General features: G+C 44.4%; 2 protein-coding genes across 3 annotated transcripts in view; one reads left to right on the top strand and one right to left on the bottom strand.

The window, feature by feature from the left end:
- Nucleotides 1-2340, top strand: part of TPD52L1 (TPD52 like 1) — a 65293-nt gene extending 62953 nt beyond the window's left edge. For both annotated transcript variants that reach the window (XM_087775100.1, XM_087775099.1), the window contains one exon: nt 517-2340. In XM_087775100.1, the coding sequence (XP_087631226.1) occupies nt 517-648 (132 nt within the window). In that variant the 3' untranslated portion in view covers nt 649-2340. The remainder of the gene's footprint in view (nt 1-516) is intronic.
- A 2705-nt stretch (nt 2341-5045) lies between these two features.
- Nucleotides 5046-14684, bottom strand: HDDC2 (HD domain containing 2). Its single transcript, XM_087775493.1, has 6 exons — nt 14435-14684; nt 13706-13827; nt 12649-12751; nt 10192-10260; nt 6388-6526; nt 5046-5184 (listed from the first exon to the last, which is right to left on the bottom strand). Exons 1-6 carry the CDS (start codon nt 14495-14497, stop codon nt 5090-5092), a joined length of 591 nt encoding a protein of 196 aa, XP_087631619.1. The 5' UTR covers nt 14498-14684; the 3' UTR covers nt 5046-5089.
- Between the last annotated feature and the right edge of the window lie 1289 nt (nt 14685-15973).

Raw genomic sequence — 15973 nt, 5'->3', positions numbered from 1 at the left:
CGAGCTGCCGGCTTTGTTCTTTGGTTACTACATTCCTTCTAGTACAGTTTATGTACTTGGAGAGCAGCTGTGTTACCATTGCTGGCAGATGGGCCACTTTACTCAGGAAACGAACCAGTTCATTTTGATACGCGTCTCTTATCCAGCCTGTGTAGAACTGGAAAAGACAGTGAAAACCAGAGTGAGCTACTCATGTAAAGAACTGCTCTTAAGTCTACTGGTAGGATCTAGGATTCTGCCTGGGATCTGCTTAGGGACTGGTCCCTTTAAGCATATGATAAATGCCACTGGCAGATTTTATGATTGCAGCCTAGAAGTTTAGAAATTGGGGGAGGGAAGGAGTTGCTTTATTTGACTGTTTTTTATAGCTTTTGTTCTAAGAAAAACCCAACCCCACATGTTCTCTGCCTGCTTTGAACAGTGCCCAGCCCTCCATGGCCATGGGTGGAATGCAAACGGGACTTGCTACAGTGTGAGCAGAGGAACTTGCTCTTCTCTTTGTTTGCCTTGTTTCAGACCAAGGTTGGTGGGACAAGCCACACAGGGGGCAGTTTTGAAGAAGTTCTCAGCTCTACAGCCCATGCCAGCGCTCAGAGCTCTCTTGCTGGCACCCGCCTCCCTGAGAGCGAGGAAGAACTTCAGTGTTAGACGGCAGGCCCTCCTCAGCCTCACATGCCTCTCTTCAGAGACTTGCCCAGCCAGCCAGTGAGTTTTAGACCTCCCTCGCCACCCAGCTTGTGCAACAAGGTTTCGTCAGCTTTGGAAAATTGCCTCCCTGGCCTTCTGCTGGAGAAATGTTTCCTCTCTCTATTTGTATTTTGGGTGGGCCATTTTATAATCGGGTACTTCGTACACCACAGAAACCACACGCAAGTCATTGACTTAGAATGCTCTAAATTCTATGTTAAGTGACCAAAGTAGTTTTCATTTTCACGTAACTTCCCTCCAACAATCTCCCAGTCTCTGTTTCTTATTTCTTCTAGTTTACCGTTTTCTCTCAGTTGGTTTCCAACTCCCCTCTCAGTGCCACATCAGACAGATGGACCTAGAGCTGTGCAAAGATTTCTGCTGCCAGCAATAGTCCATATACCAACTGTCTACCAGCCATACCAGGTGCCCTTTGCTCAGGAGTGTCTGCACATGATCTATTTCCTAACGGAATTAAATCACTTATTGTCACAAAAAGTTTTTTCTCCTTCGCTGGTACAGTCTGGCATTGCCCTCCACCCATTAGTCAGCAGAGTTAAGGAGGACAGAAGAGACACACGTTATTTATATAGAAACTGAACGGATCGCAGCTGCTGATTTAAGATGACCATTGCAGCTGGAAAAGCTTCAGTTTAAAAATATGTTCCATTGCTTGCTCTCTGGGGGTTGATAAAACTTGCCAGTAGAAGTTAATTACAAAAGGAAGCAGAGCAGCAGGAACTTCTAATAATTTTGCCTCCATATCTTCCCCTCAAAAATCAGGGAAGGTAAATTTACGAGCCTCAGTCAAGATACAGCCTTAAGTGAAAGAATACAAAACCAGCAATTGGCTTAAGATGCGCCGTAGGTTAGAGAGCCCATGCCTTCAGTCTGCACTTCAGAGCTGCTAGCATAAACCCTGCTATCTTACAAGACACAGGAGGAGTAGGTACGTCACTTTTGGCATCAGATTTTGTCGTGCTTCACTCCGGGACACAGTGCCACCAACCGCGTTATATCTGCTTCATCATCGCGAGCCACTCATCTCTCAGCTTTGCTTCAGCATGTTTTCTTGTATCCTTTTAACATTTTTTCTCTAAGAAAAGAGCAGCACACTTGTGACACTGTCTTGCTGTCTAGTGAGCACGTCAGTCTGCATGTTGCATCACTCGGTTCGCCAGACTCAGATGAGCACAACTTGATCAATAAAGTGCAGAAAACAGTCTGGCTACTTCCAAAATGGATGCGTTTTTTGAGCATAAGCCAAAGCTTCAAACCAGCGTTAGTGAGTTTGACATTACAGAGTGCTTAAAATCTTGTGAGGAAACTTGGCTTTAAGTGATTTTTTTTTTCCCCATGTGGCTTTCGTTATAGTTTTTACGAAGTTGGAAGTCCTTTCGTAATGTTCCATGGGACATAAGTTAACTTTGGACAGTTACATCAAATGCCTCTTTAGTGTGATTTTAGCATGGAAGCAAATTTAATTAGGTTTTCTTAGTACAGTTTTCTTGTGACAGTTTGCTAGTTTATTTTGTGGTTTTGTGCATAAACGTGAATTTATTTAAATAAAGAAGGTATTAATGGTCACTTTAGTTTGTGTAAATGAAGTTACTGATATTCTTATTAAAAATAAATTTCTCTCTTACTCTTTTACACTTTGTGGTGTTTTCTTTTTACTTCTGTGTATTTACCGGTATTACTGTGCATCTCTACGCCTTGCTATGTCACAGCAGAGTATCAAGGTAAATTGCAAGAACATAATCTGCCATCCCCACAGTTTTTAAAAACCTGTTCAGTCCCTTCTGGACCTGAAACTCCCTGTGGAAATCTGTGGCCAAAGGTTCAAAGGAGAAAAATAATTGAACCAAGTTCAGTAAAAGTGAAATGCATGGCAGAAAACACCTTGACCTTCTTTTGAGCAGGGCCAGCAGCCAAACCAAGGTTAAAACATGGAGTCCGAGCACTGTCATCTTCTACAGGACACTGATTTACACCTCGTTTTATTTATGTATTTAGGTATGTATGTATCTACATATACACATAGAAAAATGCGTCTGGGAAAGCAGTAAATTGCTTTTAACTACATTCATTAAGAGCATAATTTAAAGAGCTTGTGTGAGTATGACTTAGTGGAGGTAGGTTGGCCTGACAAGCTTCTCTTCCATATAAATCCATACATGTTATTGTCATTACAGCAGCTGCCACTATGTGGGGGCTCAATGCTGATATGAATAGATCAGGAGAAGGACATGGGAGGAGGTGATTTCCTTTCATAGGTTGCACATCCAGGGCCTAGGACGCTTTTCCGACACGCAAACAGCGCCCTTCAGTACTGCACTGGGAAGCCCGAAGCCCCACAGGCTGTCTGCTAACCCTTCTATCACCCTGTCATCACAGCTCACGCTTTCCGATGGCGCTTTCTCCTCCAGTCTCTTTCCAACCAATGCCGATTTCTATTAAAATGCAGCGCCCAAAACTGACACGCGATTGCACCTGCAGTGCATAGGAGGGAATGTCATTTTACACAAAAGTAAAGTAGCTGCTGCATTTCTTTAAACAAAACCAAACCCCACCCAACGCACGCTCAAACCACGTCTGCGTTTCCCAGGGCAGTATTTACCTTTCTTGCACCGTTGCGCTGCTGACTGGGGCTGGGCGCTCTGTCCCCCGGGCCCCCTGCAGAACGGGGTTTCGCCAGCCAGTAAAGCCTCCCGCTGCGTTGGAGGAACCGACTGTTCCTGCTGGGGTAGCGCTTGCGCTGTGTTTCCGCCAAACCTCTCTTTTTCTTTTCTTGTTTGTGAGAATGTTCTCAATTCTCTTCCAATGCATCTGTAGCTCTTTCGGGCTTGGCATTTAATACAAACTAATGGAGGCTATGGTTTGTACGCATCTCGGTGGAATAAAAATGCTGAAGACTGATGGGCCCTGGACAAAGCTCAGCGGGCCCCACGCCGTCACCCTTGCAGCGTGACAGCCACCAGTAACGACTGATCAGCTTCCTATTGCTCAGTGAGGTGCAGCTTGTTCTTCCAGGGTCTCCACAAGGCACAACCGCTGCCTCGGGGGGCTCCCCGGGCAGAGCAGGCGTCCCGCGCCTCCCCCGGACCAATATGCCCTGCCGATTTTGTGCGCTGTGCCGGCCGCTAAGGCCAGAGCTCCCAGCAGCTCTGCGCTTCGCCCTCTGCCTCTGCCAAAGGCAGCAGCCCCAGAACGCAGCACGAGCTTCCGTCGGGCCCCCGAGCTTTGCGTAAAGGAGACGTTCCCTGGAGCGACGGTGCCTGACAACGCGTGCTCAGCTAGATTACCTGCCATTAAAGGGGACGACCGCTGCATTTAGTTTTATGCTGCCTCATTTGACATGAGTTTTGCCAGGTGCAAACTTTTATGATGTAGTAATTGTGACATTGCCCTAATCTCCAGCTGCACGCATGACACGAGTTAGTAGTGCAGACTGGCCTCATGATGGCATTTACCACCACTACAGCTTTACCTGACAACCATGATGTACTTTTACATTAGCATTGTTACCTCTGCTAAAAACCGTCATTTACAGCAGAGTCAGTACCAGCGAGTAACAGCGTTAACAAGGGACGGCCAGCTTTACCTGGGCGTACAGGCTTTTGTGTTAAGACTGCGCAAGCTCCAAAGGTTCCTCCCAACCTCAGCTGTCCTGTGGTTACCAGTTACCTGGGCAAGAGTCTGTAAAACTGCCAGTCTGGGGCGAGGGGGAGTCAGGAATACCGGCCTTACGGAAATCTCAGCACCGTTCCCTGATACAACACAAGCAGTGGAACAACTGTGTGAAACTATAAACGTATTGAGAAAATGTAATGAATGAGATGATTACCAGTTTTATCCACCATCACTTCTTAAGGCTTATGCACTCCAAAGAAATCTCATCTCCAAGTCTGGCTCTGTCAAGAGCTTCTAGAGAAATGTACTCATTGGTCTCACTCCTGTGTAGCACAGTGATCAGATATTAACCCATTTGATGCAGAAGGTCCTTAAATCCATACATACTTACAAGTCACAAAACAAGACCACCTGTCCCAGTCAATGCATGACACGAACAGATGAGATTGCAATCAGCTAATTTTTAAACTTACCTGAATTTCCCCGATGAAGAATTATTTGTAACTGACACTGCATCAATCAGAGGCTGATAAAAAAAAAAAAAAAGAAAAAAGCCAAACAAACTCATTCTAAATATTTGGTCCTCGACACAACCTTCGATCTGGGAGGTCACTATCCCACCTGCTCCTATCTAAGTGGTCCTGGGATTCTCAGCAGTGAATGCACAGAAAAAAAATCTGCTGGCAGAATTAGTGATGTTACGGGAGGAAAAATAATGCGCAGAATATAAAACAAAGTATTTATTATAGCTACAGCATTTAGAAACACTTCAGGAATGTGGATGAGATGTAGCAGCTATTTTTTTATTCCTCTCTGTGTTAATCAGAGATACAAGCTGTAGTATTTCTGGGTGAACGAACTTTCCTGCAAAAGAAAAGAAAGGGAAAGTTAATTAAAAATGCTCTCATTTTCCTAGGTGCGAAAGGTTAGCAGTGACGTTGCTTTAGGCTCAAAATAAACACCAAGTTATTCTTTTAAGAAAGAAATCACTCCCATCTTACTCCAGCTATGGAATAACTGTAAGAGTAGTTGCAGCTATTTTTCCCCAAAAACTTGTAAAAATATTTCATGCTCTATTAAGACACTTAAGAGCTGAAAAAAGGATGCATCCTGACCAGGACAATCCCATGCTATGCATCCAGCTACAGGAAACCACCCCAGTTCCAGGTGCGCGTAGGGCATACGCTCTAGGCCCTACTGAGACACTGGCTTAAAGTTACTGAGTTCTAGTAGGAGGGCAAAGATGTCAATGAGAAAATTAAGTATTCCAGCTATGCTGATGTTGTCCTTTTTTTCCTTCTTCCCTAATCAAATTATTGCATTTTTCAGAGAGCTTGTTATTTCCCTGAGGAGTCACCAAAGTATAAATGGGAGTTGTCAGGGACTGTGTCTGGTGACTGCTGGTCCTCTCCCCAGGTTTGTCTGTCCCTAGTTTTTTCCAGGATAGGATGACTTGCAGTCACAGTCCTCTTCTGGTGTTCAATCCCCTTGCTAAAATAATAAGGACTATTATTTTACGTATTTTTCCTTTCCACTATCAGTTTATTTTGGAAAGGATGAAAAGCAGTGGATAGAACAAAACCAAATGCAGTTGCACCTAAAACGTTTCACTGAGCTGGTTCTCACATGTACCTTGGGCAGGCCGCACAAGACCACAGCTCATGTAGGGATAACAAATTTTATTTCACTGGCTCACGAAACGCTAACAAAGTACAAACAAGCTGCTGTCAGAGCATCAGTGAAGAATGAAGCCTCCTTTATACCCCCTCTGATGGTACAGGGAGATCCTTAGACACATGCAAGTGTAACGAAAGCTGGGCCTCTCTCTAGGTGTCCAAAGTGATATAAAAGGAACTTGGCGTAAATGAGATTCAGATTGAATACATACAAATAAATGTGAGGTATGTTCACGCTGCAGTATGTTTCCCCAAAAATTTTCAGGGTACTTGAGCGATGAGTAAAATAACTAGATCTCACTTGCTCTGAATGTCTATCAGAATAAAAGGCAATTGATATATTTCACTTCATTTATGGAAGAAAAAAAAAAAAAAAGCCCCAATGTCATACCAGCAGTTGAATCGTAAAAATCCTGCAGTCTGCCAGGGGTGTTTTCCAACTCTTCGTACTCAAATGCTTGCAGTATCATCTCACACTGATCCAACTGTTTTACAAACTTCGCTTCTGCAGTACACTGGTTTTCATATTCCTGAACAGATTTGCAGTTATAAGAAAAAAATTGTGTTGTTCTGAAACAGAGTATTAGAAGGTCTTTATATATCTAGAATTTTCTTCATTAGTACAAGCCACCCCATAAATATTCATGATAGTTACGTCTTTCACTCTCTTTTCAAGACTGCTATTCAGCAAAAATAAGTATGCGCTAAATTTCTATCAAATGTAATAGGACTTAAGAGCACAATTCTTTTGCATACTGTAACTTAAAAACATACCAAGTGTTTTGGCTGAATTAGGGATGATATGGAGACAACCCTACATGATATACAAGTTAAATAACAGCTTCCATTTAACAACATTTTATATATAAAGATCTTTTCAGGCCTGACTAAGGCTACGAATTACCACAGTGTGTGCCTATGCACTACCATTACCTGTTTTTAAGACTTATTTTGCACTTTTCTCCACCGCTTGCTGTTTTTATAAGGAGTTGTTCTTTACATTTCTCCCATCACTCCTTCTTAATCTCTTTGGTCTAATCTGTCTGAGCTGCTTATGTCTTTATGTCTCTCCTAGGGGATAGGGAAGGGAATTGTTAAGGGGTTTCCTCCCCTTCAGACTTTAAGTCCTTTAATCTCTCTGCTGTATTTTCCCCCTCTCCAGTCATCGTCAGTATATATTTGTAAGTCATTCACATTTCTAGTCAACTTGAACAATTTTGCTGTCATCTGCTTCCAGTGATGGCTGCAGACAGGTTTGCCATTTCATTTTCTCTTTTCCGAATCTTCTGCATTGTACCTGATGTCTCATCAGCTGGTCTCCTCCTGACCTCCAAAACCAACAGCAGAAAAAGGCTTCTTTCTGTGCAGGTTACCATCACCCTGATACCCTCGGCAGGCCTGACCCCATTCATCGTCACCACCGCTGATCATCAGACCAGAGGCGTGAGCACACACCGGGCCCATCCGTGCTTTCAGACCCACACAACCCGTGACGCACAGCAGTTCTGCAGATGAGACCAGAGAACACAGCACCTCTTTCTGCATCTTAAGAAGACAGCTGTGGGTGTGGGTGTCATTCGCAGTGGCAAGATCCTGGGTTGTAATTCCAGCACAGTGACGCTCATCTGTGTGGCATGGTCTTGTCTACTTGTGTGACATACTATTAGGAGCCTGTTTGTTCTTATGCTTCCTGCTTTACCTTTGAAAGTCAGAAATCCGGATTCTGATAGCCATGATTGATTCATATACTACTCTATTTGGGTTTGAACGATGCTTTGAATTTTCAATTACATTTTTATCATTATTTTAGTAATCAATTTAAATTTCACCATTTTTACCTTCTTTCCCTCCTTTCAATCTGAGCTTTGCCTCATCTTTAAATTGTTTAAATACTACTTCTTATTTTCTTAAATCTATTTCTTCCTTTTTTTTTTCTTTTTTGCCACCAAAGAGAACAAACTCTTGGCAGCATTACAAAGGAGAACTTCAGGAGAAGGAGAACTATGGCTGTTTGCTTGTAAAGGTCTGTCCCACCTCCAGCAACTGACTGGGAGTATCAATCTGTTACCAGCCTCTTTGTGCCATACAACCCACCAGATCTTATTCACACCCCAGCTCACATTAACCTCAAGAAACATCAGCTATTATACGTGCAACTGTGCACAGTGCTGAAATAAACACTTACTGTTTCCTCCCCGCAGGTGTTTAAGAGTGCGAAATAACAGTGTACTTTGGAAAAATCATAACCGGTCTCTCAAACACCACAGTCTGTCTTTTAAAAATTTTTCCTCTCGTGCTTTTCCTCTTGAAAATAAAAAAGCAGGACAGAGCTGAAGTGTGCTGACTCATTTACTTTAATGTTTTTTCAAACATATTCTGGATTAAGTTATAAAGTGAAAATATATCAGAGGCATCTTTCTGCTACCTTTCTCCCCTACACTACACTTGCAGAGTGCCCACCAGTACAGTCCAAAGCAATAGCCCTCGTAAGGCTGAAAGGGAAAGAGGGGCAGAGACCAGGGCAGAGCAGGGCAGGAAGGACTTGCCAGGAGTGTGAACAGATCTTGTCCCAGCCACTGTTCCGCTCCAGGCCATAACTTCCTTCACTCACAAGAAGAAATCAGAGGGAAATGCCTCTGGCTAGCCGAGAGCAGAGTATTATACCAAGTGATCAGAGGCTTCTTATTTTGTCTTTTTTTTTTTTTCCCTTCTTTTTTTTCCTTTTTAAAAGTACCTAGCTGTTCCACTTAAAATAAGACTAGAGGGCTACATGTGAATATTAGATTTTTAGGTTACACTCGCTGCTACGTGAGTTACACTCATACCGCTGCATTGGAAACTCAATGCCAATAAATTATCCTGAAGGTAGAAACAAAGAACAAATGATCAAAAGTGTGCATATGTTAAATTATGGTTAATAAGAATGATAAAAAGCTAACATGCTGAAGAACTAACTGCACACTGAACCAGCTCTTATACAATCACAAGAGAAGACTGAGACAAAAAAAAAGTATGAAAAAAAAAAAAAAGTCCTACAGGACTAATTTTATCTATCAAAAACTCCTTTTCCTCAATTATAACAGCTTCCCAAGGGAGAAAGAACCAGTGCTCACTAAACAAATGCACACACATTATTTCCCAGATCTGGTTATGCTGGTTTTCCCCCTTTACCTTGAATTATAGCACTGAAAACCCATCCCCCTTGCCAGTTTCACCATGCAACTACAGCAAGAAAAAAAACTCCAAACAAACAGGGTGCTGTAACAAAAGGCAGAAATTGGCTGCAAATATCTGGAATGTCAATACAGTCCAAGCAGAAAAGTAAGAATATCAGCATAAAATACAGCTTCAGGTCACAGAGTCCAAGAAACATATAATGCTTTGTTTGCAACAACATGCGAACAAGAGATTGTGGATGCACTTGTCCTCATGCGACTGTATGCCAGGAGAAGATAAAGCACAGTAATTATAAACTTGAATTGCTTGGAAATAATCTAATCATCCATAGTTTGCAAGTGTAAAGATCTTATCAATTAACAGCATGAGTTCACATCAAAAAGTTAAATCACTTTCAAACGCAGAAGATACATTTCAATGCAAACATTTAAGGTACCCAAGACCAGCCGGCAATCTGTGTTGTTTGTAGAAAAGCACGCTTCTGTGTCAGTACACCACATTTAAGTTTAAACCAGAAGTTACTGCTAAATATTTTAGCCTAATGGGCTGTAAAATAAAGAAATGGAAGCCACATTAATTATTCCTTGCCTAAAAAGCAGAAAATGCTCCATGACATCATCAGCTCCCATTGGTTTTTCCTGTATTAAAAGACCATGAGCTGCAAACGGCCAGATGTGAATTAAAGAGATCATGTAGTAAGAAAACAGATTTATATCCAAGAGGGCTGGATGTAGATGACAAACCCTTCCTTCAGTTGTACAAACCAAGCCCTGGACAGGTTCATCTGAAACTTTGAGAAGCCAAAGGCAGAAGCTGGTTATTTTACCAAAATTTGGGGGTTCTGTTTGAAAAGGATTCCAAAGTGACCTTGAATCCTACCATTAGCTTTATCTCCCAAGCAAATGAATCTACCTTGCTTGAGGTCAAAGTAAGAGATGACACAGTTTCATAGGTAAACAGGAAGAGGACAATGGGGCACCCTGAATTTTAGCAAAGGATTAAAAGGATGCAAGCTTACTTCCCACAGTTCATAGATTTCTTTTCTGAGGTCCTCTGATAGAAGCTGGGTCAGTTGTTGCATAGCTGCCTGAAAAAAAGAAGCCATTTCCATTGATCCATTTTTTGAGCAAGCACATTTTTATCATTATCTTTTTTGAAGAATTAACTACTCATTACCAAGTTTGTAGAAATATACACTACACAGTATATTATTCTAAAGTGCACGTGTACATAAATCTGCCAGAGAAACCGTAGGACCACTCAGTGAAGAAACTTTTCTGGGAGCTGCTTAAGTAAATTGTTAGAGAACTAGTCTGAAACACAAGAAAAACAACCTGAAAATCCATCCATCATCTTCAAGAGTCCAAAAAGAAGCCCAGAGCAAAACAGGCAAGTCAAATGCCAGGGAACTGCCATCGATTATCAGCTCTGCCTTCCAGATTTAACTAGTGGAGGCAACATTTGAACTTAATAGGTTATAGGTGCAGTTCCTAAAAGCAGCTTCAAAACACTAACTCCCAGTGTTGACAAGCAGCTGCCCCCTCCCAAACACTCAACTAGCACATTTCCACTAGCAGGGCTTAGAACAGCTACGGACTGTCAGGCAGGCAACACAACATAAGCCTTTAAAAATCTCCAATTTTGAAAAACAGAGAAAAAAATCCATTTAATACCATGCAGCAATAAAACACAGTGCTCCCAGACTGAGAAATCATTTGTTCAACAACAAAAATCTTGGTACAAGGTTTAACACAGTATCAAACTGATGGTATCACCAGCAAGCAGAAATTGTTCTGCATGCTCTTTGTGCTCTCCCAGCTGATCAGTCTCATTTCTGTGCTATTTCTACTGTCTTCCTAGTAACACTAAGGGCTATTTCCGAAACAATCAACATCACAGGTAAGACAAAAGTTTTGTGCCATGATTGTTTCTCCACTTCAAATACAGGGTATAGTTTCACAATATGGCTGAACTGAATCAGCTCCTCCCCACCACTGAAGCATCAAGGTCTCATTCCTCCCCACCTCCTTCCAGCTCTGGAGCTCATCAGATTTCAAGGTTAGCAGGGCAAAATGACTCACCTGGCAAAAAAAAAAACCAACCCAAACAACCCCAAACAGAAAAATACAAACTTTTTTTTTTTTTTTAAATCAAGTTAATTTTCTGCTGCCTTAGCCTTGGTGAGACTAGCTGATTAAACTTGCTGCACAAGCAGCAAACTTCAGAACCACCTCAACATCAGCAGTAGAGCAAAGGGGAAAAAAAGAAGTCTGCAGTGGCAGTGGCATATTGATAATTCAGCTCAAGCCACCTCATGAAGCCGTTACCCTTGGTGTATTTTTACAACAAAATATTTCAGAGTCAGCCTAAATGTTTAATGCTTGACCCTCCTTCCCACAAAGTCAACAGCAAAGTCCTCACTGAGTGAAATGGAAGCAGAAGGAGCTGCAAATAAACATACTTAGGTATCAAAACATCTTTTTCATTCCCCAAATACAAATGAGAATTCCCTTTAGGCAAAGCTGAAGCCTGAGGCTTGGGGACAAAACAACCTTTGGAAGCTTCTGGGAAAGAGGGGTTTTTTTTGGTTTTGGGGTTTTTTGGTTTTTTTTGTTGTTTTTTTTTTTTTTTTTTGTGTAAAAACACACTAGGAAGTACACTGAAAAAAACAGAAATACCAAAATTGCAGTCAGTAAAGATAGTACTTCAAGAACACCGAGTACCTCTTTGATCTTTCATTTCCACTTCCTTAGCAAAGAGCTTACTCCTAGAGTTAGTCATAGCCCCCCCAACCCCAAGTTTTAAACAGGTAAGCACAGAACAGGGGGAGGAAACAATCACTGCAACGTTTTTCACACTCTTTGAAGAGCTAATTGCAGCCCCTGAAGAGTTTCCGAGGCATCACGTTGCCCTCTAGCTGTGGCTGGAGGAGTGGTTTACATTTTCTTCAAATGCAACAAACCAGAAATGACAAACCAAAAGGTCGGATATGTACAAGGCCAAAAATAAATAACTCCAGGCATGTTGCACTCAAAGATTCATGACGAAAAGAGACACCTGTGTCTGGAGTCCTGTGCAAATGGTTTAAATAAAGTTTCTGTCACAACCACATGATCTGGCACCACACAAATGATCTGACACAAACTGTCATCCACCCTTCTCAGTGCACCTGCTCCCTGCTCCCCACCTTTTGGTAAGGCCGGTCAACATAACTAATTCAGGCTACCACATATCCAGGCAGTTCAGGAAGAAATGGCCAACAGGAAGATTCCTTCAAAGGTTCTCCTTCCATAACTTTGTACTTGGTGACACTACATGTACAAAAATCACGAGTTGAAAACTTTGGTTGGTTGTGGCATACTTGTTGAAGGCCAATGACAGTATTATGTTGATTAGAGGGTCTCTTCACTACCACCAGAACATTAAAAACACGCAGAACGCTTTGCAGATGTGGCTTCGTGCCTCATGCCCCTACCTCTTCTCTCCTGTGTTTCTCCTCTTTTGAGATATTATCTGCAGGAGCAATATCTCCAACAATGCATTCAGCCATATCGTGAACCAAAGCTAATCGTATGCATCTGACAAGAAGCAAAGACAGAATAATTAGTTTTTGAGCATTTTAAGTTATACCTTGTTATTCATAAAGCTAAGAGGCTGCATAATTTATCCCCTTCATATATTTTACAGGGTTGTTTTTTTTTTTTAATTTTACATAACATTTTTCACTTCTTTGCTAAGGGAAGTAGTTTCCATCTAGACATGATTTTAATTCCTGATTTCTAGCTACTGCTGCTTGTAAATGTAAATTCAAGTATAAATATAGTTTGTACAAGGGCATAGCATTCAACAATAACATATCCAGCGTTTGTATGCTTGGCTTTCAGAGATGTGATAACCAACTACATTATACCCTTCACATTAACACTGCAACAGGTAGAAGGTAATCTGACTGGAGCCACCCCAAATTCAATATATAACCTGACACTCTGAGCTCTGTAGCTATGTCAGTCTGCAGCAGAACACTCAAAAAAGCTTTCACTATTTTCATCAGCTTGTGAAGGGACAAAGCAAGCATGATCCCGTACTAAACTTGACAACTCATTCGACACTAATGCTGCTTTCTCTTCTATGCTATGTGATTTCTGAGGCTCCTTACTGCTGCTGAGTGCTAGCTAAGTCTGTCAAAATCCACACAGCGTGTGGCTTTGCCTTTGCTCTTGCTTCAAACTGTGTTTTAACTGAGTGTCTTCAGCTTGCTTACTTATGGCTTGAGAGAAGGCCAGCTCAGAGCCTCTGCATTAACAAGTTGCCTCAGCACCTGGAATTTAGCAGTAAGTCTTTAGCCCCTTTCAGCTCACCAGGTAAATAGCACCCCATCCAAAGGATGGAGGGAAAAGAAGAGGGGAAAGGATTTCAAACTCCTTCAGTGTGTTTTAAAAGCTCTTCCTCAGGATGACAGCTATTTTAAGCGTTTTGGTGGCAGCTCTCCCACGACATTAACAGAAGGTCATAATAACCAGAGGCAGTCTCACCTGTCTTTGTTAAGGCTCTTGTCTTCGGTCACCAAAGCCATCATCGCCATCCTGTACATATGATCAGATACGCTCTCTGGCTTCGCCACGTTCCTGTACACCCATCCCGTCCGTGGTACTCGCTGCGTGAGGAGAGTAGCACAGCAACGTAAACATTAAAACCTTAAGTTTTGAAGGACCTCACTTCAGCGACGCCAGCAGAAACGTTGCCCCACCGTGACCTCCAGGCTCCGGTAAGCCGTGATGGTTCCGGGAAACACCTGCCCCAACGTGAGGCAATGCCTTCCCCTTGCCGTTCACGGGCAAGGCAAAGGCGCCCGCGCTGGCGGCAGCAGCAGGCGGCCTCCTCAGCCTCACGGTGCTCGCCTCAAAGCGCCGGGCCGCCCCTGCCCTCCCCCGGCCGGCGCCCGCGTCTCCCCGCCGCAGCCCCAGCAGCGGGGCCGGCCGTCTCCGCTCCGCGGGCGCCGCGGCGGGCAGACACTCACAGCCCGGAGGCCCCGGCTCTCCGCCGGCCGCCCCGCTGCCAGGCCCCGGCGGCCGGGCCGGGCGCCACCAACCGCGACCCTGCTCCCACCCCGGCGATTGCTGGGGAAACCCGCCTGAGGGCCCCGGCCCCGGCCCCAGCCCGCCCCGCGGAAAGGCCGCGGGCAGCCACCGCAGCCGCCCCGGCCCGCAGCGGGCCCGCCGCCCCGCCGAGGCGGGCGCTGCTCCCGCGGCCCCCGTGCTCGCCTTGAGCTGCCCCAGCAGCCGCAGGAAGGGCAGCAGCCCGCCGCCGCTCGCCCCCGCCGCCATCCACCGCCCAGCAGCCGCCGCCTCCAGCCGCTGCTGCCGCCGCTGCTGCCGGCCCTGTGGCGGCTCTGGGCGGCGCCGGGGGAAGGGGAAGGAGCGGCCGGCCGGGCGCCGCGCTCCCCGCCCCGGAACCGGCTGGGGGCCTCCGGGCCTGGGGGGGAAAGGGGGCCTCTGTGGGGGCGCGGCGCCAGGTGTGTGGCGGAGGCGTGTTCCCGACGCGCTGGCTCCTTAGGACTTAATTAACCACAAACAGCGCTTTAATAATAGCGACCCAGACTGCGATTGCGACGAGGAAAGCAGCAAGAGAAGCCAGGCTGCTTACGGGCACGGCCGCTGTCGGGATGGGAAGGGGAAGGTGTCGTGTCGTGTCGTGTCGTGTCGTGTCGTGTCGTGTCGTGTCCTCTCCTCCTCTCCTCTCCTCTCTTCTCCTCTCCTCTCCTCTCCTCTCCTCGCCTCGCCTCGCCTCGCCTCGCCTCGCCTCGCCTCGCCTCGCCTCGCCTCGCCTCGCCTCTCAAAAAGTCCCTGGTGTGAAGGAGGGGAATGGCATTGCACAGGCAGGAATAACTCATCCTTTAGTCAAAACTGATCATATCAGTGACCTTTAGCATACTTCAAAAAAAAAAACCAACAAACCAACAACAGTAAGTAGTGCAAACTCATGTAATTATTCAGAGAAGAGAGGGTAGTTCTCGGAGTTGCAGCACTCGAGTTTTAAATTGTTTTGGGGACTCCTGGAGACTGGATACAGGCACTTCCATCGCTTTCACAAGTTGAATAAATAACGCGCTGAATTACTTTACCGTCAGTGGATTTTCAAAATACATTGCATTTCTTTGCTATTTTTGTGTTGCCAGCTGAAATAGCAGGTAACAGTTTAAATGTGGCAGTGAAATACTCTGTTTTCAGAAAAGAACATCTGCAGTTTGCCAAGTGTCAACACATGGCAGAGTGTTTTTATTTTTGCTCATATGTATACTTAAACACACTCCCAAATTAATAACAAAGCACAGACAGCACTTTGGTGACCGTTTTAAGGCTATCTTCCCACAAGAAACAAGAATCGGAGACCAGGAAAGCCATCAGCTTTACGTTTGTGCACAGTTGTAAACAGGTTGGTTGGAAAGGACCTCTGGGTGTTGCATAGTCCAGCCTCCCCGCTGAAAGTAAATCGCATCTGTTGCAGTTTTGTCTTGACAGCTCTTGAAACAATCAAAAAAAAAAATTTCATAATTTGTCCAGGTTAACTACCTTCCAAGTAAATAATTGGTTTCATAATGTCCTCTTTGGACGTCCCGAGCCACTTCTGCCCGTAGTTTCCCGTTATATTGGCTACCGCTACCAAGGAGAGTTTAGCTCTGTCGTATTTGTAACCCCCCTTCAAGTAGTTGTAGGCTGCTGTTACATGACCCCTTATGCTCTTCAACAGGCAAGATAGATAGGCCCCGGATCCCTCAACCTGTCCTTCAAGGTGATGGGATT

This window comes from Nipponia nippon, unplaced genomic scaffold (assembly GCF_047370975.1).
Source record: "Nipponia nippon isolate SJK-2023a ecotype South Korea unplaced genomic scaffold, ASM4737097v1 scaffold_4, whole genome shotgun sequence".
NCBI classification, from domain to species: domain Eukaryota; kingdom Metazoa; phylum Chordata; class Aves; order Pelecaniformes; family Threskiornithidae; genus Nipponia; species Nipponia nippon.
The sequence above is the reverse complement of the archived record's forward strand: the minus strand, read 5'-3'. Positions and strand labels throughout refer to the sequence as shown.